Genomic DNA, 26,334 nt, shown 5'->3' with positions numbered 1-26,334 from the left:
TCTCATTGTTTTAAACCGGTGACATTTTATGGGGATACAAATAATAAAATGCACAAAGGAGGAGATTGGGGCCTCAATTTACAATTAAATACCGTTCAAAGTTGTGTGTGTTTGTTTTCCAGGCTCAACAGCAGATTCCACTTTTATGGCGTCTTTCATACAATGAAAGTCCTAAAGCAGCTGAGTAGGAAGAGGGAAGGAATTAGGACAGTTAGCCAGAAGAAAAGTCAAAGATGTAAGTTTTTTTTTTAGGTGGTGTGGGATTGGGAGGGGACGGATGTACAGTCGGCCAGTGAAGGAAGAATGGAGTTTGAACAATCTCCCCCCCTCCCCCACTGTCTCCTGATTTGTGTGTCGGGTTCTGGAAATCAACATCAGTCCCACTCACAGACACAATGGGGGGAATTTCAACCCCCAAAAACGGGTGGGTTGGGATTGGGCAGGAAGTAAAAATTGCAACCGGCTCCAACACTTCCAGGTTTAACCGAGGTGGGTCGGGAGGGTGGGCGACCAACCTGCTCTCAGGAGGCGGGTCAGTCAGTCAGTAAAATCTTTCACAGAGGCTGCGTGCCTCCATCTTACCTAAATTTTTATTTTTAACTCATGGAGGCCGGGTTTCCCAGGCTGCGGGAATCCCAGCAGGTAAAAGGAGGTGAGAAGGGCCGGATCCATCAGGGCCGTGCATTGACATCACTGCTTGTGGAGTGCTACCCCCACGCTAACCTCTTTACACACCCTGCAATCGGACCCCGCATGCCCCCTCCCCCTTCCCTCCCTTTCCACTCCTCTCCGCCCATCCCCCTCACTTCCTCCCTCCCCTCCGCCCTTCCCCCTCACTTCCTCCCTCCCCTCCGCCCTTCCCCCTCACTTCCTCCCTCCCCTCCGCCCTTCCCCCTCACTTCCTCCCTCCCCTCCGCCCTTCCCCCTCACTTCCTCCCTCCCCTCTCCTCCACCCTCCTCCCCCCAGTACTGACAGTATACCAGTCTATGTCCTGTCGAATTTTACACAAGGAGAAAAATCTGGAGCATTATAAAGGACAAACAGGGTTAGAGGACAGAGGGGGATAATTGAATCCAGGCAGGGAGGGTGAAGGTTCATGGAGGGTTGGCAGAAGGGGGCAGGGAGAGAGAGGGATTGGAGAGAGGATGGGAGGAGGCGGAGATCGAGATTCCATTGCACTTTGCTCCGAACCGAACTCACTGCCGACTCCAAACCCTCTGGTGAAACACGGTGTAAGATATAGATCCATAAACTGAATTGAGTTAATGATTGTAGCCACTCACCCTAAAACACAAAGTACCATAAATGGCAAGGAGCTATCTGGAAGTTATGATCAGTTTCAGTACTTCCTGATTCAAACTGCTGGTGTCATGTTTCTGTGGGTGGATCGAGACCTGGTTCCCAGTCAGAGATCTCTCTCTCGTCCCTGGAAGTGCTGTTCACATCGGGATGAAATAATATCTTGAAACAGGCGTTGAGGTCTTTGCATATGTAAATAAGGGGTCTAACGCCTGTCTGAGGCCCCCTTTGTAAATTGGGATGCTCTGATAATTACGGCACTGGTGACATCGGTAGACTTTGATAAACAGATGAGAAACTTCATTGATCAATTGTACTCTGATGTCCTTTGCAGTCGTCATTGAGTAGTCCTGTGAGTGACAGTCATCCTGATCCTCTCCTTCATATAATTCTGCCTCAAAGTAACTACGACCACCTCCCCAGGAATGGATGGCGAAGTTGTGCTTAATTCTGTGGGACACACGAGCTGAACGTTTTATACAGCCCCTCCTGACCGGTCGCAGCAAAAATGCCCCTTTAAATCCACGATGATCCTCTAAATGGCCACTTTGGTGGAGGCATGTCCCTCTGTAGCACTGCCCTGGCACTATTCATGTAACTTGTAGTGGGACTATTATTCGTATCACCCACTTACTGTCCATAGACGTATTTTTCTTCCTTTAAGAGCGCAGGGTGAAAGCTTCCTGGCAACTTTCCACTAATTTCACATTGACATTTTCCTGTTGTCACACACAATCTGAACATTCAGGGAATGGAAACCCTTTCTGTTGAGGGGGTTAAATGTAGGGACTTGCAAAGCAATGTGGGACCATCTATGTACCTGGGAAAGCCAGTAACCCCATACAACAGGATGGCCATCTAGCTTTTGCCTTGCTGTGAATCCAACATGAATTCATCTGGCTTTTAAAATGTGTGTGACACAGCTCTGATCTAATGCCTTCTCTTTCCTTTTAAAACTCTTGATCCCTAACCCAACCTTCATACAATACAGCAGGGAGATTACAACAGACTCTTTATTGATCTATTGAGTGTTCAGAATTATAGAAGTCAGTTAATACAGTTTTCAAGGTCATTTTTAGGAGAAAAGAGTGTTTTACAATATTTACATCAATTATGATCAAAGTAATTGAGATGCAAGAAGGAGATAAAACAAACTGTGACATTCAGTAAATGGGAGAAAACAAAGTGTGGTCCAATAGTGGGATCAGGGTTTGAAATCTTTACCATTTATCTAAAGAGAGCAAAGCAAATAAAAAATATCAGAGCCGGCCTTTAAAACACCCAGTTTCCTGGTAATATTTTCATGACAAACACCTAGTTGAATCAGGAAGTACAGTTTGTAAACCTGCCATAGAACAACACTTTACAAAAATGAATACTGACCCAGCAGAAATATTGCCTGCACGGTGAGATAACTGCGGACACTTGGCCACAGGAGCTGGGTGGGAGAGAATCATGCAGCAAGCAGTTCGGAAGGCGAATGGTATGTTGGCCTTCATTGCAAGAGGATTTGAGTACAGGAGCAGGGATGTCTTATTGCAGTTATACAGGGCCTTGGTGAGACCACATCTGGAGTATTGTGTGCAGTTTTGGTCTCCTTACAAGAGGAAGGATGTCCTTGCCATGGAGGGAGTGCAACAAAGGTTTACCAGACTGATTCCTGGGATGGCAGGACTGACGTATGAGGAGAGATTAGGTAGACTAGGCCTATATTCACCAGAGTTTAGAAGAATGAGAGGTGATTTCATCGATACGTATAAAATTCTAACAGGACTAGACAGACTAAATGCAGGGAGGATGTTCCCAATGGCTGGGGAGTCCAGAAGTCTCATGATACGACCATTCAGAACTGAGATGAGGAGAAATTTCTTCACCCAGAGGGTGGTGAACCTGTGGAATTCTCTACCACAGAAGGCAGTGGAGGCCAAGTCATTAGATGTATTCAAGAAGGAGATAGATATATTTCTTAATGCTAAAGGGATCAAGGGATATGGGGAAAAAGTGGGAATAGGGTACTGAGTTAGACGATCAGCCATGATCATTTTGAATGGCGGAGCAGGCCCAAAGGGCCGAATGGCCTCTCTTGATCCTATTTTCTATGTTTCTATGTGCATTGGGGCTGCTCGACTGCACTTAGTAACAGCCCGAGGCTGAGGAGTGGAGCGTGTCTCCCATCCACCATCTCAGTCAGCCACTGGTAAAGATAAACCTTTAAAACATCAATAGCTGGTCTTTTCCCTTTACAGATACTCACTGGCCTGCTATTTTCTGTTTTTATACCTGGTAGGAACAATTTGCCAGTGAGCCCCCAACAGCTCAGAACTGATGTGTGGCACTGGAGGGGCATTTAAATTTTCCACACTATGGTGACAGACTTTCCTCATGAAAAAATAATTTGGAAACTACAATATTCCTCAATGCGTTACGGATTGTCAAGGAGATTTCACTCCAGTTTATACGGCAGCACAGCTCAGACTGGGAAGTCACCATGTGTGGAGTGCAGCATACACCGTGGAACAGTGAGCAGAGCACCAGCACAGTCAATCGCCTTTTTATAATGTGGCTTTCTTTGTCGAAGTCCCCCAATCTCAATTTTCTCACCCCTTCTCCTGAAGGCACTAACTCGAGGCTTGGGAACAGCAGAGCTGAGCTCAATTGTGTCCTCACCTCATGGCCACTTCCAGCAGAGTCACTGGATCGCGATCAGAAATCCATCACCCAGGCTACCCTCTGCCAACTGTAGTATCCGTACCGCTGCTCTATCTGAGACCAGTTAACTCAGCACAGGCTGGGGGATCAGGCCGGGGCCCTCTCTGCTCTGCCTGGCTCAGTACCACACCAGGCTGTGCATTTACCCACCGAGCCATCAGGGCCACACACGAGGAACTCTAAAACCTAAACTGTAATCAAATAGCGGGAACTGATCCAATCAGCACAGGGAGACACCGTCAACATCTCCTCTCTCGAGAAATAAACTATAATAGAACCTCGACTATCTGCCATGATGGAGGGGACCCCCAACAGATAGTGGAAATGGGGAAATAATCCAGTCCCCCCATATTTAATCTGACACTGAGTTTTTTAGCCTTTGGTTTATTTTGATTATATAATCAAGTGTCCAGCCTATGCACACAAGACCACATGTTTCCATTTTCAATGTAAAATGCAGTTTCTTGAAATGAAGTGTTGGTAACCCGACTCTACTGGTCTCAGACATGAAACTCGGATTCCCACTGGTGTCCTTAATACAGGAATAGTAAATTCTATCAGGTACTGGCCATCCAGGTAACAACTACTTATCCTGCTGGGCCAGTAACCCACAGTCTGTGAGAAATCAGCTAAAAACACTCAGTTGTATTAATCACTTTATGCAAACCCAGCCTGACTCCCACTAACTTTCTTGTAGATAACGGAGATCCTGCTGTAAATTTTAAGGCCATTCACCAAAAAGCCCACCACTTTAAAGGAGCAATGTACCATGTCAGTTTTGTAAATAAGTCCATATTCCATTGCCCAACTCCTCCCGATCCATCAATTGATTGAGGAAGGAACGTTGGCCAGGACATGGGAAATCTGCCTGCCCTTATTTGAAAAGTGCCTCGTGATCTTTAACATCCAGTTGAACAGACAGACAGGACCTCTAGACATCTCAACCCAGAGATGGCACCTCAAAAAGAATTCATTGTCTGTGAAGTGTTTTGGGATGTCTTGTGGTATTGAAAGATGTTTATAAATGCAGGTTCTTTCTTTTTGATTCCTTCAGTATTGCACTGGACTGTCTGCTCGGGTCATTTACTCTCAGCCAGGTGTGGGGCTTGAACATACAACATTCAGACCCTGCGGGGTTTTTAATTTACCCAAGTGGGCTCCCAGACCCTGGTACTAAGGAGACTGGTAGCGCCTGCTCCGTGCAGTCAACAGCTGCTCCCAGCGGCGAGGAGGCACGATCGCAGCCTCTCAGCAGTGCAAGTGACCATGGTGTCTCCTTCACAGCTCACAATTCATGCTTCACCTGTAATAATGGCCATTAGTGAAGGGAGTATAGGGGGAACATGGCAACAAACCATGCTACTCCTCAAGGTACCAGTTTGTCAAGAGTAGATACTGATGCTGCTGAAAGGTTTTCATGGAGGGGTGGGAGGGGAATGTTGTGCAGTGGGTGAGGAGAGGAGGGGGTCCCAAATGTTCTTGGCGCCCATGGCCCAAAAACTATTAATGTGGCTCTGCATTTAATTGTCTTATTAAATGGATAGATTGTTTATAATTTCATGGGTTCCTTTGAATGAATGGGAGTGGCATTGGACATTGGCAGGGACGGGAAACAGAGAGAATCGCGTTCGCCACCCGTTAGATCACATGCCCGATATTCAGTCCAATTGAGGGTAACGGAACTGAATAAGGGCGGGGTCGATAAAGGGCGGGGCTGAAAACGGGCAACCAGTGCGATAGCGCCTGTTTCACATCCCTGCCCACGTCCAATTTCATCCCATGTATTAAACTGTGGATTTCACATACTTTGTCACCAGAAACCTTGTACTGAACTAGGACAGATTTTCAGCCATTCATTTTTCAAAGTACGCAAAACAGGGTAAAGTTTCCCTGTGAATTTGTTCCCACGGAAAGTGTAGAGATGACACTTTGTGTCGGCATTGTAAAATGAAACGCTCTCAGACTTGTAACTGAGGTAAACACCAATCCTCTTGGGGATCTCAGCGAGAGAGATAGCTGTTCGACTGGAGGAGTTTGCCACAAACTGGTCGCCAAGGCACTCAATGGTCCAGAATCCATTCTCAGGTTTCAGTTCAATCTGTCCCTTCCTGTCGACAGACTCTGCAACCATTCCCAGACTCCACTCCTGATTCCCTGCTACCTCCACCTTCCAGTAGTGTCTCCCCGATGAGAATCCCTCCGATCCCAGCACACAGGGAAAGTCAGTAAACCTCTTCTCGTTGTCAGGGAGACTTCTACTTGTCTCGGTCCATCTCACACTCTTCCGATCATCAGATACCTCAAGCTTCAGATGGGCTGTTTCCTTATCCAGGGTCACAGAGGCTGCGAGGGAAAAAGGCAGAATTAGAAAGACTCATTCAGGGCACAATTTCATAATTTGCAGATGACATAAAACTTGGAAGTGTAGTGAACATTGTGGAGAAGAGTGATAGACATCAAGAGAACATAGACAGGTTGGTGGAATGGGCAGACACATGGCAGATCAAATTTAATGCAGAGAAGTGTGAAGTGATACATTTTGGTAGGAAGAACAAGGAGAGGCAATATAAACTAAAGGGTACAATTCTAAAGGGGGTGCAGGAACAGAGAGACCTGGGTCATTGAAGGTGGTAGGGCAGGTTGAGATAGCAGTTAAAAAAGCATACGGGATCCTGAGCTTTATAATTGGAGGCATAGAGTACAAAAGCAAGGAAGTGATGATGAACCTTATGATGAACTTATGATTAACATTGGTTCGGCCACAACCGGAGTATTGTGTCCAATTCTGGGAACCACATTTTAGGAAAAATGTGAAGGCCTTAGAGAGGGTGCAGAAAAGATTGACTAGAATGGTTCCAGGGATGAGGGACTTCAGTTACGTGGATAGGCTGGAGAAGCTGGGGTCGTTCTCCTTAGAACAGAGAAGGTCGAGAGGAGATTTGATAGAAGTGTTCAAAATCATGAAGGGTTTAGATAAAGTAAACAAAGAGAGACTGTTCCCATTGGTGGAAGGGTCAAGAACCAGAGGACACAGATTTAAGGTGATTGGCAAAAGAATCAAAGGCGACAGGAGGAGAAACTTTTTTTTAACGCAGCGAGTGATTGTGATCTGGAATGCACTGCCTGAAAAGGTGGTGGAGGCAGATTCAAACGTGGCTTTTAAAAGGGAATTGGATAAGTACTTGAAGGGAAAAAATTTGCGGGGGGAGGGCCGAAGCGTCACGGGGGGGGGGCCGAAGCGTCACGGGGGACGGGGGGGGGGGCCGAAGCGTCACGGGGGACGGGGGGGGGGGGCCGAAGCGTCACGGGGGACGGGGGGGGGGGGCCGAAGCGTCACGGGGGGGGGGGGGGGGGGGCCGAAGCGTCACGGGGGGGGGGGGGGACGGGGGGGGGCCGAAGCGTCACGGGGGACGGGGGCCGAAGCGTCACGGGGGACGGGGGCCGAAGCGTCACGGGGGACGGGGGCCGAAGCGTCACGGGGGACGGGGGCCGAAGCGTCACGGGGGACGGGGGGGGGGGGGGGGGGGGGCCGAAGCGTCACGGGGGACGGGGGGGGGGGGGGGGGCCGAAGCGTCACGGGGGACGGGGGGGGCGAAGCGTCACGGGGGACGGGGGGGGCGAAGCGTCACGGGGGACGGGGGGGGCGAAGCGTCACGGGGGACGGGGGGGGCGAAGCGTCACGGGGGACGGGGGGGGGCGAAGCGTCACGGGGGACGGGGGGGGCGAAGCGTCACGGGGGACGGGGGGGGCGAAGCGTCACGGGGGACGGGGGGGGCGAAGCGTCACGGGGGACGGGGGGGGCGAAGCGTCACGGGGGACGGGGGGGGCGAAGCGTCACGGGGGACGGGGGGGGCGAAGCGTCACGGGGGACGGGGGGGGCGAAGCGTCACGGGGGACGGGGGGGGCGAAGCGTCACGGGGGACGGGGGGGGCGAAGCGTCACGGGGGACGGGGGGGGCGAAGCGTCACGGGGGACGGGGGGGGCGAAGCGTCACGGGGGACGGGGGGGGCGAAGCGTCACGGGGGACGGGGGGGGCGAAGCGTCACGGGGGACGGGGGGGGCGAAGCGTCACGGGGGACGGGGGGGGCGAAGCGTCACGGGGGACGGGGGGGGCGAAGCGTCACGGGGGACGGGGGGGGCGAAGCGTCACGGGGGACGGGGGGGGCGAAGCGTCACGGGGGACGGGGGGGGCGAAGCGTCACGGGGGACGGGGGGGGCGAAGCGTCACGGGGGACGGGGGGGGCGAAGCGTCACGGGGGACGGGGGGGGCGAAGCGTCACGGGGGACGGGGGGGGCGAAGCGTCACGGGGGACGGGGGGGGCGAAGCGTCACGGGGGACGGGGGGCGAAGCGTCACGGGGGACGGGGGGGGGGCGAAGCGTCACGGGGGACGGGGGGGGGCGAAGCGTCACGGGGGACGGGGGGGGGCGAAGCGTCACGGGGGACGGGGGGGGGGGGCCGAAGCGTCACGGGGGGGGGGGCCGAAGCGTCACGGGGGAGGGGGCCGAAGCGTCACGGGGGACGGGGGGGGGGGGGGGGGCCGAAGCGTCACGGGGGACGGGGGGGGGGGGGCCGAAGCGTCACGGGGGACGGGGGGGGGGGCCGAAGCGTCACGGGGGACGGGGGGGGGGGGGGGGGGGGGCCGAAGCGTCACGGGGGACGGGGGGAGGGGGGGGGGGGCCGAAGCGTCACGGGGGACGGGGGGCCGAAGCGTCACGGGGGGGGGGGGGGGGGCCGAAGCGTCACGGGGGGGGGGGGGGGGGGGCCGAAGCGTCACGGGGGGGGGGGGGACGGGGGGGGGCCGAAGCGTCACGGGGGACGGGGGCCGAAGCGTCACGGGGGACGGGGGGGCCGAAGCGTCACGGGGGGGGGGGGGGGGGGCCGAAGCGTCACGGGGGACGGGGGGGGCCGAAGCGTCACGGGGGACGGGGGGGGCCGAAGCGTCACGGGGGACGGGGGGGGCCGAAGCGTCACGGGGGACGGGGGGGGCGAAGCGTCACGGGGGACGGGGGGGGCGAAGCGTCACGGGGGACGGGGGGGGCGAAGCGTCACGGGGGACGGGGGGGGCGAAGCGTCACGGGGGACGGGGGGGGCGAAGCGTCACGGGGGACGGGGGGGGCGAAGCGTCACGGGGGACGGGGGGGGCGAAGCGTCACGGGGGACGGGGGGGGCGAAGCGTCACGGGGGACGGGGGGGGCGAAGCGTCACGGGGGACGGGGGGGGGCGAAGCGTCACGGGGGACGGGGGGGGGCGAAGCGTCACGGGGGACGGGGGGGGCGAAGCGTCACGGGGGACGGGGGGGGGCGAAGCGTCACGGGGGACGGGGGGGGGCGAAGCGTCACGGGGGACGGGGGGGGGCGAAGCGTCACGGGGGACGGGGGGGGGCGAAGCGTCACGGGGGACGGGGGGGGGGCGAAGCGTCACGGGGGACGGGGGGGGGCGAAGCGTCACGGGGGACGGGGGGGGGCGAAGCGTCACGGGGGACGGGGGGGGGGCGAAGCGTCACGGGGGACGGGGGGGGGGCGAAGCGTCACGGGGGACGGGGGGGGGGCGAAGCGTCACGGGGGACGGGGGGGGGGGCGAAGCGTCACGGGGGACGGGGGGGGGGGCGAAGCGTCACGGGGGACGGGGGGGGGGGATGGGGCCGAAGCGTCACTTTTTTGTATTCTCATCATTTTAAAGTTGTGTGTGTTTGTTTTCCAGGCTCAACAGCAGATTCCACTTTTATGGCGTCTTTCATACAATGAAAGTCCTAAAGCAGCTGAGTCGGAAGAGGGAAGGAATTAGGACAGTTAGCCAGAAGAAAAGTCAAAGATGTAAGTTTTTTTTTAGGTGGTGTGGGATCGGGAGGGGGCGGATGTACAGTCACCCAGTGAAGGAAGAATGGAGGGTGAACAAGACTGTATTTTTGAATGTATTTACAATATTCCTACGCACAGCAACCTGAGCAATTCTCCCTTTGCTTTGGTCCTGAAAAGACCCCTCGGAGGCAATTTTATCCTAACCCACCTGTCGGGAAACAGTCAAGATCAGATACAATGCTGGTCTTACATCCCACCCGCTTTTACTCCCCATTGAAGTCAATGGACAGTAATATCGGGCAAGGTGTAAAACCCAGAGCGTGTTCCATCCGATCCTGTGAGATTCCCGCCAGGCGAGTTAGGTTAAAATTACTCCTCCTCCCTCCTCATGTCTGAGAAACTGCTCCCCTGACATGCCTGAAATGAACGTCTGCTCCGGTCTGAGCGCAGCTCCAAATTTACACTCATTTCCACTGACAGAAGTAGCCGGGACTCGAGAAAAAGCTTCCCAATCCTCTCCTAAAATCACTGTCACTAACAGAGAATTCTGCATCTCGCTATGCAGTGACAACTGGGGAAATATTTTATCCAGATTAAAAACTGGATTTACTGCTACCAGTAACTAAGGTAAAGACTGCCACTTGTATGACTGTAGCGTTCAGTGTATTCATTAAAGTCAAGCATTTGACTGGACAAAGTCAAAATTCCTTCTGACGATCCTTGAGAAAATGGCCGTTGCTGACACATTCAAGAAGTAGATTGAAATCATGTATTTACAGCCCACATCCACTGTGCAACAATGGTCCCAGCTGCACTGCATTCCCACTCCACAGGGATGCGACCTATCTCCCCATCTCTTCTCCCTGGACACAGAGCCTCTGGCAATTACAGTCGGAGTGAATCAGGCATCCACTAGAGTACAGGCAGGAGGGACTGAACACAAAATATCCCTCCGTGAACAGCAGCCACGAGGGAGATTTCCGACCAGATTAAAGCTTGATTCATGGTCACCAGCAAGTGAGGACAACACCCAACCTCATTCATAATCACAATTGATGTTTAACATATACATTTGTTAAAGCTCATTCATCGATACATTAACATTGAAGTGTTCAGGAACTGTGCTTTAATTTTAGTGACATTTATTCTCATACAGAATATCAATTTTCTGTGTTATTCTAAATGTATATATAGAATTATTGGATGTTTTCCGTTCACCCATCACCCCTGTGCTCGCTGACCTACATTGGCTCCCGTTCAGTAACACCTCAAATTTAAAATTCTCATCCGAGTGTTCAAATCCCTTCGTGGCCTCACCCCTCACTATCTCTATCCTCCTTCTCCACCCCTATCACCCTCCGAGATCGCTGCGCTCCTCCAATTCTCACCTCTTGTGCATCCCCGATTTCCATTGCCCCACAGCTGCCTCGGCCCTCAGCTTTTAAAACCTCTCCACCTCTTTCCTCCTTTAAGATGCTCCTTAAAACCTAATTCTTCACCTGTCTTAATATCAGGTGTCAAATTTTGTCCGATGACACTCCTGTGAATTGCCTTGGGACGTTTTACGACATTAAAAGGCACAATACAAGTGCAAGTTACTGTTGTTTTGTATTACAGTTCTGTACTTACCATAATTTATTGCCTGGTCACTATAACCTGCAAGTAAAAATACACAAATCATCATGCTTTGCATTTCTCACTGGCCACCAAATAAAATCGGTCAATTGTACCGTTGCAAATTAGGAATGAAGAAAGTTCTCCTCTCACCAGCCTGCACTGAAATCCAATGGCGCCTGTGTGATCTTCTGTCCATTAATTTAAGGGCAGGTTCCCTTGTGGGCATACAGTTCTCTCCACCCAATTTTCCTGTATTCACTGTGTCCAGATGAACCAATGACCCCGGGTGCAGGAACAGGAAAAGCTGCCCCTCCATGTCCTTCTGAAGTCACTTACAGTCCACTTCACAGTTAGCCATGCTTCCTATTTTTGTGTCATCTGCAAATTTTGATAATTGTGCAATGGCCCCGACATTGACCACTAGGGACAGCCCTCTTTACAACCTTTAAACCACTTCCGATCCATGCTGCTCACTTTAATACCCTGTCCCTTCATTTGATCAACAAGCCTCTTATGCAGCTCGATATACACACCATTATTTCCTTAAAGAACTCTTAAATTTAATCAGACATAACTCGCCTTTTACAAATTCATGTAAGCCAACCTTGATTAACTCAAACCTATTGTGGCGAGTGTTAATTTTATCCTGTGTTATGGACTCTAGAAGCTTACCCACTACTGATGTTAGGCTAGCTGGTTTGTAGTTACCTGGTTTATCCCTTTCTCTCTTTTTGAGCAGAGCATTTAACCCCCCAGTTCTCTGGCACAACTTTCACATCTAAGGATGTTTGAAAGATGGTACTCAGAGCCTCTACTATTTCCTGACTTCCCTCAGCATTCTAGGATGCATGCCATCGGGGCTTGGTGCCTTTTCCACTTTAATTCTACCATTGGTTTTCAGTACTTGTGAAAATATATGGAATCACAGCATTTATTCCTCAAAATTCCCCTAATTTTGAGCAATAAAAACAAGAGTTTTCTGATTCAGTCACCGTAAATCAGGGCTCTGAACTGGTTCAGAGATAGCTTACCTTCCAAAGTGCAAAACAGTCGTAGTTCTGAAAGTCAATAACATAGGGATGTGTTAGTGTGAGATTCTGCAGCTACTGGCACATTCTGTATAGGAATACTGGGTGTACAAACAGCACACAATATACTTACTTCCCATTGTAAATGTGAAACAAATCCAAAAGATAAACTTCTGAAAATTCTAACAAATAATTGACCACATTTTTAAAATTCTAACACTCTTGAGGTTCAAAATCTTGACCGAATGTAAGAAAGAAGAACCTGCATTTATATAGCGCCTTTCACGACCTCAGGACATCCCAAAGCGCTTTACAGCCAATGAAGTACTTTTGAAGTGTAGTCACTGTTGTAATGTAGGAAACTCAGCAGCCAGTTTGTACACAGCAAGATCCCACAAACAGCAATGTGATGATGACCAGACCATCTGTTTTTTTAGTGATGTTGGTTGAGGGATAAATATTGGCCAAGACACCGGGGAGTTCTCCCCTGCTCTTCTTTAGAAAGTGCAATGGGATCATTATCATCCACCTGAGAGGGTGGAGAAGATTAGAGATAGGGAGGGGGCAAGGCCATGGAGGGATTTGAACAGGAGGGTGAGAATTTTAAAATCAAGGCATTGTTGGACTGGGAGCCAATGCAGGTCAGCAAGTACAGGGGTGATGGATGAACAGGATTTGGTGTGAGTTAGGATAACAGGCAGTAAAGATAGATGTCCAACCATATTGACCATTAGGCTGTTTGTGGATTAAATTCCAAAACTGTAACTGTATCCAAAAGGTCAAATCAGAGAAGTTTCTCCCTTGAATCTAATTAATAATTAAGATTTATTGGCTGATCTCCTGTGGCAATGCTTGTGGGTAGTCTCGGTTCTGGAGTGCAGTTGTGGTGTTTCGCTGCCAAGATAGAATTGTGTTTCACTTGGCCTGTCTTTTTAAAAGGTACTGCTCAACTCCTCTCATTAGTCCAGTGGTCTAAGTAGGCACATGCTGAGATCAATTAGAGGGTAATTGTAGCTGCTTATTTCTGGCTCATGACCTTGGGGAGATCCAGCATATCAAGGTCATAAAAAAACCTTTAGGAAATGATTGGCTTTCTTTTTTTGAACATAGTTTGACACTGAGATGTGAAGGAGGTGTGTCAGACACAAGGTGGGTGAAATTGGATAGAGGCAGGGATGCAAAACAGATGGAATCGTATTTGCCGCCTGTTATACCACACGCCTGATATTCAGTTATATTGACATCAATGGAACGTTTAATGGGCGACCAATGCGATATTGCCTGTTTTGTGACCCTGCCCACGCTCATTTCACCCCCAAGAAATTTGCATGCATAACATTTTACAGCCGTTTTACTGGAATAACGCCAAACTGTTACTTATGCTCCTACCTTTAATCTTTTTATTATTTTTTCTGTGGAACACTATATCAAGAGCAATAGCCGTAATCACAAGGCCTGCAGCCACCCAGAAAGTCACCAGCCACGCGTTAACCTTAGGGAAGAATGCATCTGTAAAATAAAAAACAGAATCAGTGTCTGATCTGTGGTGCCCAATAGTGTGGAAGAGACCTTCGTGCCCCAAGTTTCAGAGGCATCATACCCATAGCTGCTGGCCCAAGGCACCCATAACCCCATCCGAAACCTGAGGTCAGGGCATTTACATAAATTGGTGGGCACCCGTGTCAGTATCGGCTCAACCTGGCCTCAGGGTTTATGTAAAATCGATTTATTGGGTACAGATCAAGGGGGTTACATAATCCCTGCAAGAAGTGCGTGCCAGGTATAAAGTATAAAGTATAAGGAACTAAACATTACAACCTCAACGGAGAGGAGAAGGTTGGTGCCAATTGACACCATGTATTGATATTGGTAAATCAGGCATTGGTCCCAATAGAATTACAATGGGGAAATGTGAGGAAGGAAAACAAAGGGGAAAAAACAGTGTGGAAGAAATTCTACAGAAGGGGTGCTTTCCATGGCTGCCAATGTGGAGCACAAAGGAGGCCATGATATTACATTAAAAGCTGCTTACAGCTGGTTCCCAAATGGCCCAGCTGGTAAACCAGTGTGTAACCAACCCATACGATCAGAAGATCCCAGGTTCCATTTTCTGTCCCCACTGAGTGAGCTGGTCATAGCTAGGGCAGCAGCAGTTTGTAATAAAATTGGCCCAAGGAGGAAAACAAGTTCCCTAACAGTTCTGGTGTGGATCATCAGCCAGTGACCTCGGCCGGATTGTGCGTGTGTGTGGATGTCAGAAGAGGACAGGATTGCGCTCGGCTGTGATAACCCAATAGTTCACTAGCCAGCTGTCTGGGCCCCATGACAAATAGCATCAGGAAAATATAGCAGAGGAGAACAGGGGCCTGTGGAATCCTGTGGGAATCAGTACCTTCAGGACAGGAGGAAACACTTTTGCGCAGAAAGTTTTGTTTTAAAACAATGAAAGGCTGCTCACACACCTGATATCTGGAGATGGGCCTCTTCCTCTTTGTTCAGTAGACTGTTCTGCATTAGACAGGAGAATCTGTTCACAGAATCACTTGTTACATCAATTTGTGTCAAAACAGTAAAAAGGCCCCTGGAGTCCTTTGTGTGTGTTGTTACAGATTGTGCTGTCACATCTTGTCCATTCCCATCCAGCCACTGTACACCTGGCTCAGGATACCAACCATCAGATTTACACACAAGACAAACTCTTTGTTTATTGGTTCCCTCCAGGTGAATCCAAGGCTGGTGTCCAAAACCTGCAATTAGCATTTAATTACCAGTAAGATATTAAGTTTACATGACCAATGAAAATTATTACTCTTAATGTTTACTATCTAGTTGCAACAATCCATCAGAATTGTAGACCGATAAGTGCTATTAATATAGAAATCAGAGTTCCTCCATTGACTAATTTTAACAAAAGACCAGACCAGAGTATAAAGTAGCACTCCTTGTTTGATTGACATCTACTTTTTCACTAAAGTTGACAAAAAGATGAACAGAAAGCCAATGAATTTGGAACATTTACAAATTTAGTGCCCCGCAGTTGGCAAATATTGATATGGTGCAATCTTTACAACTTCTGTGGGTGTCTTGCTTGGGCCACTTCAATGAAGTTGAACAGTTATTTCAATCTCCACAATATTATCCACTTCCATCCCTACCTCTTCCTATCCATGCATGAAACCCTTAATCCCACTTTTCTCACCTTTAGACTTGATTTCTCTTGGCATTCTCCTCATTGGCCTCCACAGTTCTGCAACTTCAACTGGTTCAAAACTGTGTTGTCCATATCCTGTCCCGCACTAAGTCGCATTCACCAATCACTCCCCCATCCTCAATAACTTACATTAGCTACCAATCCTACATGCATTAAATTTAGAATCCTTGTCCTTGTTTTCAAATCCCTCCATGGCCTTGCCCCACCCCATCTCTGCAGCATCTTCCAGCCTTATATCGTCTCCTGCTCCCTCCAGTCTTCTGTACGTCTGCCCAAACACTGGTGGCAGAGCCCACAGCCATCAGCTCTATTTTCTGCAATTTACTCCCTAAACCCCTCTGCCTCCTTTTCTCTCTCTCCACCTTTTCAAACAATGTGATTCCTATATTTTAAAAGGGCGATAGAACAAGTCCAGGGAACTATGGACCAGTTAGCTTAACGTCAGCTGTAGGAAAGATAATGGAATCCATACTCAAAGATGTAATAGAAAAACATCTAGAAACCGAAAATATAACAAAGAATAGTCAGCACGGATTTCAAAAGATAAGGTCATACTTGACCAACCTTACTGAATTCTTTGAAGAAGTAACAGAAAGGGTAGACAAAGGTCATGCAGTAGATGTAATATATTTGGATTTTCAAAAGGCCTTCGATACGGTAGCTCATAGTAGACTCAAGACTTAGGTCAGAGCATGTGGAGTCAGGGGACAAATAAGAGGATGGATAGCAGGCTGACTACAAAACAGAAAACAGATAGTAGGGGTTAAAGGTAGTTACTCAGACTGGCAAAAGTGGTGTTCCACAAGGATTGGTGCTGGGACCACTGTTGTTCACCATTTACATAAATGATTTGGATTCTGGAATCAGAAGTACAATTTCAAAATTTGTGGACAATACCAAATTGGGGGTTACAGTTAATATAGGAGGACTGCGACAAAATACAGGAAGACATTAATAAACTTGCAGAATGAACGTGTAATTGGCAACAGAATTTCAATATAGTTAAATGTGAGGTATTATATTTTGGAGAGAAGAATAAAGGGGCCACATACTGCCTGGATAATAAGAGTCTAAATGGGGTAGAGGAGCAGAGGGATCTGGACGACAGATACACAAATCACTAAAAGTAGCGACGCAGGTTAATAAGGCCATAAAAAGAGCAAACCAAGCACTGGAGTACACTTCTAAGGGGATAGAATTGAAAAGCAAAGTTATGTTAAATTTGTATAGAACCTTGGTTAGACCACATGGCATATACTGCACAGTTCTGGTCTCCATCTTATAGAAAGGATGTACAGACATTGGAGAGGGTGCAAAAAAGATTTACTAGGCTGATACCAGAACTGAGGGGTTATACCTAACAGGAAAGATTGAGCAGGCTGGGGCTCTTTTCTCGAGAAAAAAGACTGGGGGGTGACCTGACAGATTTTTAAAATTATGAAAGGGTTTGATAGGGTAGACAGAGAAGATGTTTCCACTTGTGGGAGAGACCAGAACTAGGGGCCATAAATACAAGATAGTCACTAATAAATCCAATAGGGAATTCAGGAGAAACTTCATTATCCAGAAAGTGGTTAGAATGTGGAACTTGCTACCACAAGGAGTAGTTGAGATGACTAGCATAGATGCATCTAAGGGAAAGCTAAGGGGAAAGCTAGATAAACACATGAGGGAGAAAGGAATAGAAGGATATGCTGTCAGGGTTAGATGAAGTAGGGAGGGAGGAGGCTCATGTGAAGCATAAACACTGGCATGGACCTGTTGGGCTGAATGGCCTGTTTCTGTGCTGTACATTCTATGACATTCAAACCAGGAACTGGAGCACAGATTCCCAAACTCCTCTGCAGTCCGAGTGTCTTACGAGTATGAGTGTGCCCCTGCTGCCCAAAGTTTGCAATAGCATCACCCGGAAGTGCAACAATCGGACCCCTTTGTGAAGTGAACTGGATATTGTGTCTTTTGCATATGCGCTCCTCCAATCTTTCCAAAGGTGGACTAAAAGACTTTAATGAGACAAGGCCAGTGATAAATCATTAAGGTGCTTTCTCCTACAGACGACAAGTGACTGTACAGAGTAACAGTTGTAATCAAATCTCACCTTGATTGATACTTTCAATTAACTGCAAAAAAAATGCCAATTAACTTTTCCTGGTCAGCCTTCTGTTTCTTAATGGCTTTGGGTTTGAGATGAGCAAGTTTCCCCACATTGGGCTGGACTTTTTCCCCAGATTGAGCTGGCTGGCTGACTGACTGACTGACTGACTGCCCAAGTGTCTCTGTCCTTTTTTCAGTGTTCCCAGCATATGGGAGGGCTGTCTCTGACCTCTTTCCCATTTGGTGATTCGCCTGATAAAACCCACTACCTCTCCTCACCCCTTGGAGCGTGCATTTAAAGTAAAGGTCTCCTACTCTTCTCAAAATGGAGAGGGGTCATCCTGGCTTAAGGGCCTAGGATGAATCAAAATTCCACAAACTGGCTCATCTAGTTTTAATGTACAGGTTGAATGCCTGGAGCCTGGGGATTTTTTCTAAACTTGTGCAAATTCACTATTTTAAAATAACACTTAAAACATAACTCATTCCTAAACACTTTCTGTGAAGAAAAAAAGATCAAAAATACTGAAAAGTGTCAAATATGTTTAAACGGTGAATGGTACAACTGAATAATTTTAACTGAACATCAGCACAGATTCCTGGGCTGTTCTACTAAAGATAGCACAGTGATTTAGTAGCAAAAATCTTTAATTTTTAGTGACATCTCTGTGGTTTTGGTTTCTCACGGGCTCGCAGCTTGCTACTTCATAAGTAACGATTTTTAAAAATTGCCACTTTGAATATTGTAACTAAGTGGACTAACCTCCAACTTTCAGATTCATCACTGCTTCCTCATAGTTTGATTTGGAATCAATGAAACACGTGTAGCTCCCTTCATCTGATGCTCTTATCTTCTTCAGTTTGAGAGAGGCATTTCCACGGGGAAACTCATCTTTAAAAAGTTCCGTCCTCCCTTGATAAGCTTTGTCCTGCACGTCAGGTCGATCCTGTCTATCTGTGCATAAGTGTACTGGCGAAGTAAAGTCTGATTTAAACCATCGAACCTCCAGATTGTCCAGGGATATACCTGGTACCAGTTGGCACTGTAATACAACATCTTCACCTACAGTGACTATGATGGGATGTACTGGTCCAGTGACACGAAACTTCTCTGGCAAAACATAACATTCCAAACATTAGCAGTCTTACTATCTAAATATTTTTGTTGCAACTTCTCTGAAAATATTTAGTGAAATATAACTAAAATTCCGTTTTTGGTGTTAATCTTTCAAAAATCATTTATCTAGGAAATAAATTCACATCAATTGCAAAGGGAACAAATATTATAAAAATGATAACTATTACATTTTGTACTATTCACACAATTACTTGCACAGTAAATAGAGTGACCTGAAAATTCCACCAGCATTTCATAGGAACAGGAGTCGGCCATTCAGCCCCTCGTGCCTGCTCCGCCATTTGATAAGATCATGGATGATCAGTGATCCAACTCCATGTACCTGCCTTTGGCCCATATCCCTTAATACCTTTGGTTGCCAAAAAGCTATCTCTCTCATATTTAAATTTAGCAATTGAGCTAGTATCAATTGCCGTTTGCGGAAGAGAGTTCCAAACTTCTACCACCCTTTGTGTGTAGAAATGTTTTCTAATCTCGCTCCTGAAAGGTCTGGCTCTAATTTTTAGACTGTGCCCCTACTCCTAAAATCCCCAACCAGCGGAAATAGTTTCTCTCTATCCACCCTATCTGTTCCCCTTAATATCTTATAAACTTCAATCAGATCACCCCTTAACCTTCGAAACTCTAGAGAATACAACCCCAATTTGTGTAATCTCTCCTCGTAACTTAACCCTTGAAGTCCGGGTATCATTCTAGTAAACCCACGCTGCACTCCCTCCAAAGCCAATATGTCCTTCCGAAGGTGCGGTGCCCAGAACTGCTCACAGTACTCCAGGTGCGGTCTAACCAGGGTTTTGTATAGCTGCAGCATAACTTCTGCCCCCTTGTACTCTAGATATAAAGGCCAGCATTCCATTAGCCATCTTTATTTTCTGCACCAGGTCTTCTGCTATAGCTTTGGCAGGAGATTGGTGGAACCATCAAAGAAGCAGTGTAAATGGCCGTTCCTGCCATTGCTCAGGGGATTACACCGGTTTCCTGTCCAAGTTACAGCAGGAGAGACTGGGAGAACCTGTGGAATTTCAGGGCCAGTATATGAAAAAAGCAGGATTGAGAAAAGGACATTCAGACCATCCATCTCAGGCTCGTAGTCAGGGTGGGGGGGTACTGTGGTAACAGTTACATTCGTTGCTTGACAAAGTGGGGGGGGGGCATAGGAAACATGGAGAGAAAGAAAGAGAAAGAGAGAGAATGAACACCATCAATGACATCCTCCTTTTAAATTTGAAAATCCCATTTTATTTCTCACAAGAGACTCATATCAAACCCCGGTGTTTTCTAAAAGTATGAAAACTGTAAAAATTGTACTGGGGTGGGGGGGGGGGGCGCAGGGATAAGGCTGGAGCTTTCCCAGAACTCAATGACACAGTCTGGTCCATTCAGTATTCAAATTTCTGCACACAATAGCTAAGCATGATGTTGGAAGAGACCGAGGAATCTTGGTAGACTTAACGCTCATCATGTCCAGTCAATGCAAAGCAACAATCAACAGAGCCGATAAAATGTTAAACTTCTGAGCTAAAATAGTAGAATAGAAGTCAGAACCAAACTCTGGGCAAAAAAAAAAACTCACACTTTTGAGTACTGTGTTCAATTTTGGTCACTGAGACACAAGGGAGACATTCAAGTGTCAGACAGCACAGAGAAAGAGCCACAAGGCTGATCCTCCCTAATGTCAAAAGGTCTGAGCTTTAAGGCAAGACTGGAGATACAGAGATAAATCTATATAGTTAAGGGAATGGGAAAGATAAATCCAGAACACTACTTTAAATTTAAATTAAATTACTAAAGTAGGACAAAGGGACACAGGTTCAAACTAATAAAAGATAAATCTAGGACTGCTATTAGGAAATTCTTCACACAAAATAGTGGTCAACAAATGGAACAGACTTTCAGGAAGAGTAGTGGAGGCAAAAATCCTGGATGCTGAAATGGGAGAGGAGAGGACTTTCTGGATGGATGAATTAGGATGGTTCAAATGGTCTTCCTCATCTGTAATGGTCTTGTGATCCTGTAAGAGGTGTTTCAGGTGGTGGCAATGGCTGAGGAAGTGACTTCCAGGCAGGAGAAGCAGTGCTTTAAGCTAATTTGCCGTTATTCCATGAGGGTAATTTTGATGGTATAGAAGGTTGAGGCATTGAACTCACTGGTCTTCATGTTAACGATGTTCCTCAGTTCATCTCCTGATTCTGAACAAAGAACTTCTGCATACACACTTTATTACTTTTCTTCAAATATGTTCACCATTAGAAAATTGACAAATGTGGGTTTGAGTACTCACTGGACAGACAACTCCCCACGGTCATGGTGTGACGCACTACTCCTCATAACATTTATGAGTGCACTGCCACCATCCTCCTGCTCACAATATCAGCACAAACCATACACGTCGAAAGGTGGTTCCCCTAATTGGAGGTGTGGAGCTTCTGTAGCAGGTACTTGCCTCTCCAGCTGAATCATGCTACAATATGTATGTGTTCTCATACCTGGCCTCCAGATAATGTCTGTCCTCAGCATGTGATCCCAAGTCTCAGTGTTTCCTCATCAGCTAGGTGAATATCTGTCACATTCGGTGTAATGGAAGGATCTAATCACTGCAGCGAGACACACGCCAGCCATTGGGTTTACTCGTCACCGAATGCTAAATCCAAATTGTCATCTGGGGACTTTGGCAAAGTGGTGTCCACCGTGAAGCTGGCTCCCCCTGCAGATTGCCCAGAGACAGTCTGGCTGCAGCCCTCCATTTTATTGTTGTTTGCTACTATTGCACCTCAATGCTCGGTCATGCATCTTCAACATGCATTGAAGAAGTCCTTCTTTTGCATGCGTTGGAATTCTGAACTATAAAGAAGATTTATTTGGGCACACATCTTACACACCTGAAGCTTAGTCCAGGCAAATTCTTCCCAAATGTTGAAGGACATAAATATCAGAGGACGCTAGTTGCAAGTTAGGAAATTAGGAGGAATGTCAGTTGGAACATTTTTCACCCATCGGGAATAAGTTATTAGTGAAAGCCATTGAACCAGACAGTACAAAATAGAATGTAGCTCTGGAGAGAGAACAGATTGAGGGATATAATAAAACCACAGGTGGGTGAGGTTAATCTATCAAAGGGGGCTGAGTTTCTTTGGGTCTATTGACCCTTTCCTGTTCCCTAAAACTGTTATGCTCTAATTTGGTTACACTGGTAAATAAGACTAGTATAAAAACATGGCATCAGTAAGATTTACGATAAAAACTCCATTTCTTACCTGGTATTGCAGTTTGAAGAATGCAGAGGATGAACAAAATACTGAAGCATCTTCTTTTCATCTTTGTAACAGACCAATTGATTACCTAAAAGAAAATCCTTGTTATATTTCTTGGAGATATTACTAAAATAATCAGTGGCCCTGAAATTAAGCTGTGCGGTGCTGGTGTACGAATGATTAATGCAATCTCTCAAATTCTTCTTTGCTTTTTCAGCAGAGGTGTAACCCATTTAACATCAATGAGCCCTGATTGTTCATCTCCCATCTCCCTTGCACCATGCAAAATAAATTAAATGTAAAGGAACAGAGAGACCTGGGGGTGTGTGTACACAAATCTTTGAAGGTGGTAGGACAAGTTGAGAAGGCTGTTAACGAAGCATATGGGATCCTTGGCTTTATAAATAAAGGCATAGAGTACAAAAGCAAAGAAGTTATACTTCCTGGATTAGGGACAGAAAACAGAGAGTAGTGGTGAACAGTTGTTTCTCAGACTGGAGGGAAGTATACAGTGGAATACCCAGGCGTCAGTATTAGGACCACTGCTCTTTGATATATATTAATGACCTGGACTTGGGTATAATTTCAAAATTTGCAGATGACACGAAACTCAAATGTAGTAAACAATGTGGAGGATAGTAACAAACTTCAGGAGGACATAGACTGGTGAAATGGGCAGACACATGGCCGATGAAATTTAACGTAGAGAAGTGTGAAGTGATGCATTTTGGTAGGAAGAATGAGGAGAGGCAATCTAAATGGTACAATTTTAAAGGGAGTGCAGGAACAGAGACACATGGGGGTGTATGTACACAAATCCTTGAAGGTGGCAGGATAAGTTGAGAAGGCTGTTAAAGAAGCATATGGGATTCTGGGCTTTATTAATAGAGGCATAAAATACAAAAGCAAAGATGTTATGCTAAACCTTTATAAAACACCGATCAGGTCTTGGCTGGAGTATTATGTTCAATTCTGGACACCACACTTTAGGAAGGATGTCAAGGCCTTCGAGAGGGTGCAGAAAAGAGATTTACTAGAATGGTACCAGTTATGTAGAGAGACTGGAGAAGCTGGGGTTGTTCTCTTTAGAACAGAAAAGGTTAAGAGATTTGATACAGGTGTTCAAAATCATGAACAGTTTTGATAGCGTAAATAAGGAGAAACGGTTTCCGGTGGCAGAAGGGTCGGTAACCAGAGGACACAGATTTAAGGTGATTGGCAAAAGAAACACAGGCGACATGAGGAGAAAAAAATTTACGCAGCAAGCTGTTATGATTTGGAATGCACTGCCTGAAAGGGCGGTGGAAGCAGATTCAATAGTAATTTTCAAAAGGGATTTGGATAAATACTTGATGGCAAAAAAATTGCAGGGCCATGGGGAAAGAGTGGGACTAATTTTTAGCTCTACCAAAGAGCCAGCACAGGCACAATGGGTCATATGGCCTCCTTATCTGCTGTATCATTCCATGATTTTATGTAAGCCTAGTCCTCCCTCCCTCCTACACAATGTATCTCACCACCCACCACAACTCCATTTGTCTCAGTAATACAATATGGCTACCACAGTGAGTGGGAAACTAAAGAATGTTATAATGAACTGCTGCTATTATTGCATCTCTTGTAGTTTCATATTGGTCTAATATTACTGCAACTAAGATCACATGTTCTCAACATTCAACACAAAGCTCATCCCATGGCGACTCTGCACGTTTATCCAGTGATCGTTGATTAGGAAGGAAAAATACAGACAGTGACAGGAAAACAGAACCATGTGTTCGCAAAATGTACCTTCACGGTAAAACATGATGTTATTGGAACAGAAATGCTGATTGTGGGGCAAGAAGTAACTACATCTGATTGGCGCTGCAACGAACAGGTGGTAATGACAGTGGGACAATAGAAGAATGGGATTTTTCAAACACATTCTGCCCGATTTGTTGCCTAATTCAGTGTTCTACAAAGCCTTCACCTACCCAGTGATGGAATGTTGTAGCCCATTTAATAGAGAAAAACTTTCATTTGTTTCTGGACTCCGTACACTCTAAAGCCACACAGACCAGTGGGGTGATGAAAATGGTCGACTTACATTCTGTACTATCACAACATGACGATTGGAGCAACATCACACGAGTAAATTAGAACTTCATGTTTCAGAATTTAATAAATAGCAAATTAAATTGATAAATGTGAACTTTTGCCTGTTATACACCTGGAATATGACAGGCGGTAAATCCAATATCACCCATTTTATGCTTTCACCAAAAGTTAAAATAACCCCCAACATGTCCAGTCATCGTGAAGCAGCAATTCAAAAAGCAAATGGAATGCTGAACTATACAGAGCAAAATAGTAGAGTACAAGTTAGACAAAGTCATGGACAAACTATATCGCACTCTGGTCAGACCACATCTTCAGTAGCATGTCCAGTTCCAGCCATCAAGACCTGAGGGAAACATTCAGGCCTTGAAGACAGTCAGAGAAGAGGCATGAGACTGATCCGTAGTGCCAGAGGATGGAGTTATGAGAAGCAACTGCAGACACTTGGGCATCTCAGCTTTAAAAGGAGACAACCGAAAAGGTGACCTTACAGAGATGTATACAAGATAGTAAACAATATGGAATAAGGTTGATTCAGAAAGTTACTCAAACTAAATCGTGAATAGGACAATCGTTCAAACTATTAGGTGTCGGCCTTGCCTCAGTGGTATTCTCCCCCTTCTGCATCTGAAGGTTGTGGGTTCAAGTTCCACTCCAGAGACTTGAGCACAAAATCTAGGCTGACACTCCAGTGCAGGACTGAGGTAGCACTGCACTATCGGAGATGCTGTCTTTCGGATGAAACATTAAACCAAAGCCATGCCTGCCCTCTCAGGTGGACGTAAAAGAAAAAATGGCACTATTTTGAAGAACAAGGGAGTTCTCCTCAATATTCTGGCCAACATTTATCCCTCAACCAACTTCATGAAAAAAAATTATCTGGACATTATCACATTGCTGTTTACGGGATCTTGCTGTGCACACATTGGCAGCCCATTTCCTACATTACAACAGTGACCACACTTCAAAACTACTTCATTGGTTGTAAAGTGCTTTGGGATGTCTTGAGGTTGTGCAAGGCACTAAAGAAATGCAAGTTCATTCTTTCTTCCTATGAAAAGGCCATTTTAGTACTGTCAAGAAGGTCTTCACACAGAGGGACTGAACCTCTGGATAAGGGAGTGGGGGTAAAAACCCAGGCACCATTTAAGAACCAACTGTTTAGGTTTTTTTCTGGCTAGTTACGCTAAAACGGGTCCAAATAGCCGTCTTAATCCGCAATTATCTGTGAAGCTGCTCCTTCTCCCCCGGACCCGCTCTCAGGGTCTGGAGGGTGGGACTGGGCTGCGGGTTTCACGCTCACTGATTCCCGGTGATAAATCCGAAAGTGAACCCTTTGGCCCAATGATTCTCAGCCAACTCCCCGGGCGGTGAAATATTCCCGAGCCCACTAACCTGTTCCACACTTTGAGCAGCCGGTTTCCTTCTCACCGGGACCCTCCTCACCCAGAACTTCCTGCCCGCACCTTGTCCCCGCTCATCTTCGGTGAGTTTGTAACATGGGCACAGGAACAGATTGTAATAAACGGGTTCAGACCGGGCCGGTCTCTTTAATGTGGAGTTAATGGACACACGGTGGGTGGAGGTCGGGAGGGAACAGCAGCCGCTCTGGGGAGACACGGAAATAAAGTTAAATTCCACAAAATGGATACAATAAATGGGCGGGACCGAGAGAGTGAAACTCTGCAAGAGATAGGTGGGTATATTGGTGTAATGTGTATATTGGTGCAATAATTGTAAGGAATCTTACACCACCAGGTTATAGTCCAAAAGGTGTATATTGGTGTAATGTGTATATTGGTGTAATGCGTCTCATTGGGTTATCTGCACCTCCAAGTTGCCATTTCTTAATGAAACTATGAGGAGACACTGGGTTGTCCCAGAATCATCAAACAAAAAATCTAATAAAAGTGCCCCCTTTTTAGAGGGGCACAACCAATAAAGAACTTAAGCAAAAACAAAGGAAACTTATGAACTTAATTAATATTATTTGCATTATCCACCATACCCTCCAGTCCCTTCGGTGCCCACCGATCGCGGAAGACCCCGAGCGAACCAGCGGACACTGTGTGCTCCTTCTCCATGGGCC

The 26,334-nt window shown here is 47.0% G+C and overlaps 1 protein-coding gene and 1 long non-coding RNA gene across 3 annotated transcripts; one reads left to right on the top strand and one right to left on the bottom strand.

Annotated features, from left to right (window-relative positions):
- The first annotated feature begins 36 nt into the window (after positions 1-36).
- Positions 37-26,191, top strand: LOC137305111 (uncharacterized). The gene is made up of 3 exons (XR_010958665.1): positions 37-235; positions 9,712-9,824; positions 23,773-26,191. It is a non-coding gene; the product is annotated as an uncharacterized lncRNA (long non-coding RNA).
- LOC137305101 (butyrophilin subfamily 1 member A1-like) lies at positions 2,325-26,334 on the bottom strand. 2 transcript variants are annotated; one of them, XM_067973886.1, is made up of 9 exons: positions 26,254-26,334; positions 25,641-25,853; positions 22,152-22,236; positions 18,523-18,870; positions 14,917-15,201; positions 13,844-13,963; positions 12,458-12,484; positions 11,439-11,465; positions 2,325-6,352 (listed from the first exon to the last, which is right to left on the bottom strand). In XM_067973886.1, the coding sequence occupies exons 3-9, from the start codon at positions 22,210-22,212 to the stop codon at positions 5,820-5,822; spliced, it is 1,401 nt and encodes a 466-aa protein (XP_067829987.1). In that variant the 5' UTR covers positions 22,213-22,236; positions 25,641-25,853; positions 26,254-26,334; the 3' UTR covers positions 2,325-5,819. The 2 variants fall into 2 exon arrangements, with proteins under 2 accessions (XP_067829987.1, XP_067829988.1); XM_067973887.1 differs by lacking the exon at positions 25,641-25,853 and having other exon boundaries at positions 26,254-26,326.

The sequence above is a fragment of the Heptranchias perlo genome, chromosome 39 (genome assembly GCF_035084215.1).
Source record: "Heptranchias perlo isolate sHepPer1 chromosome 39, sHepPer1.hap1, whole genome shotgun sequence".
In the NCBI taxonomy this organism is placed as follows: domain Eukaryota; kingdom Metazoa; phylum Chordata; class Chondrichthyes; order Hexanchiformes; family Hexanchidae; genus Heptranchias; species Heptranchias perlo.
This window is presented reverse-complemented; position numbering and strand designations above follow the sequence as displayed.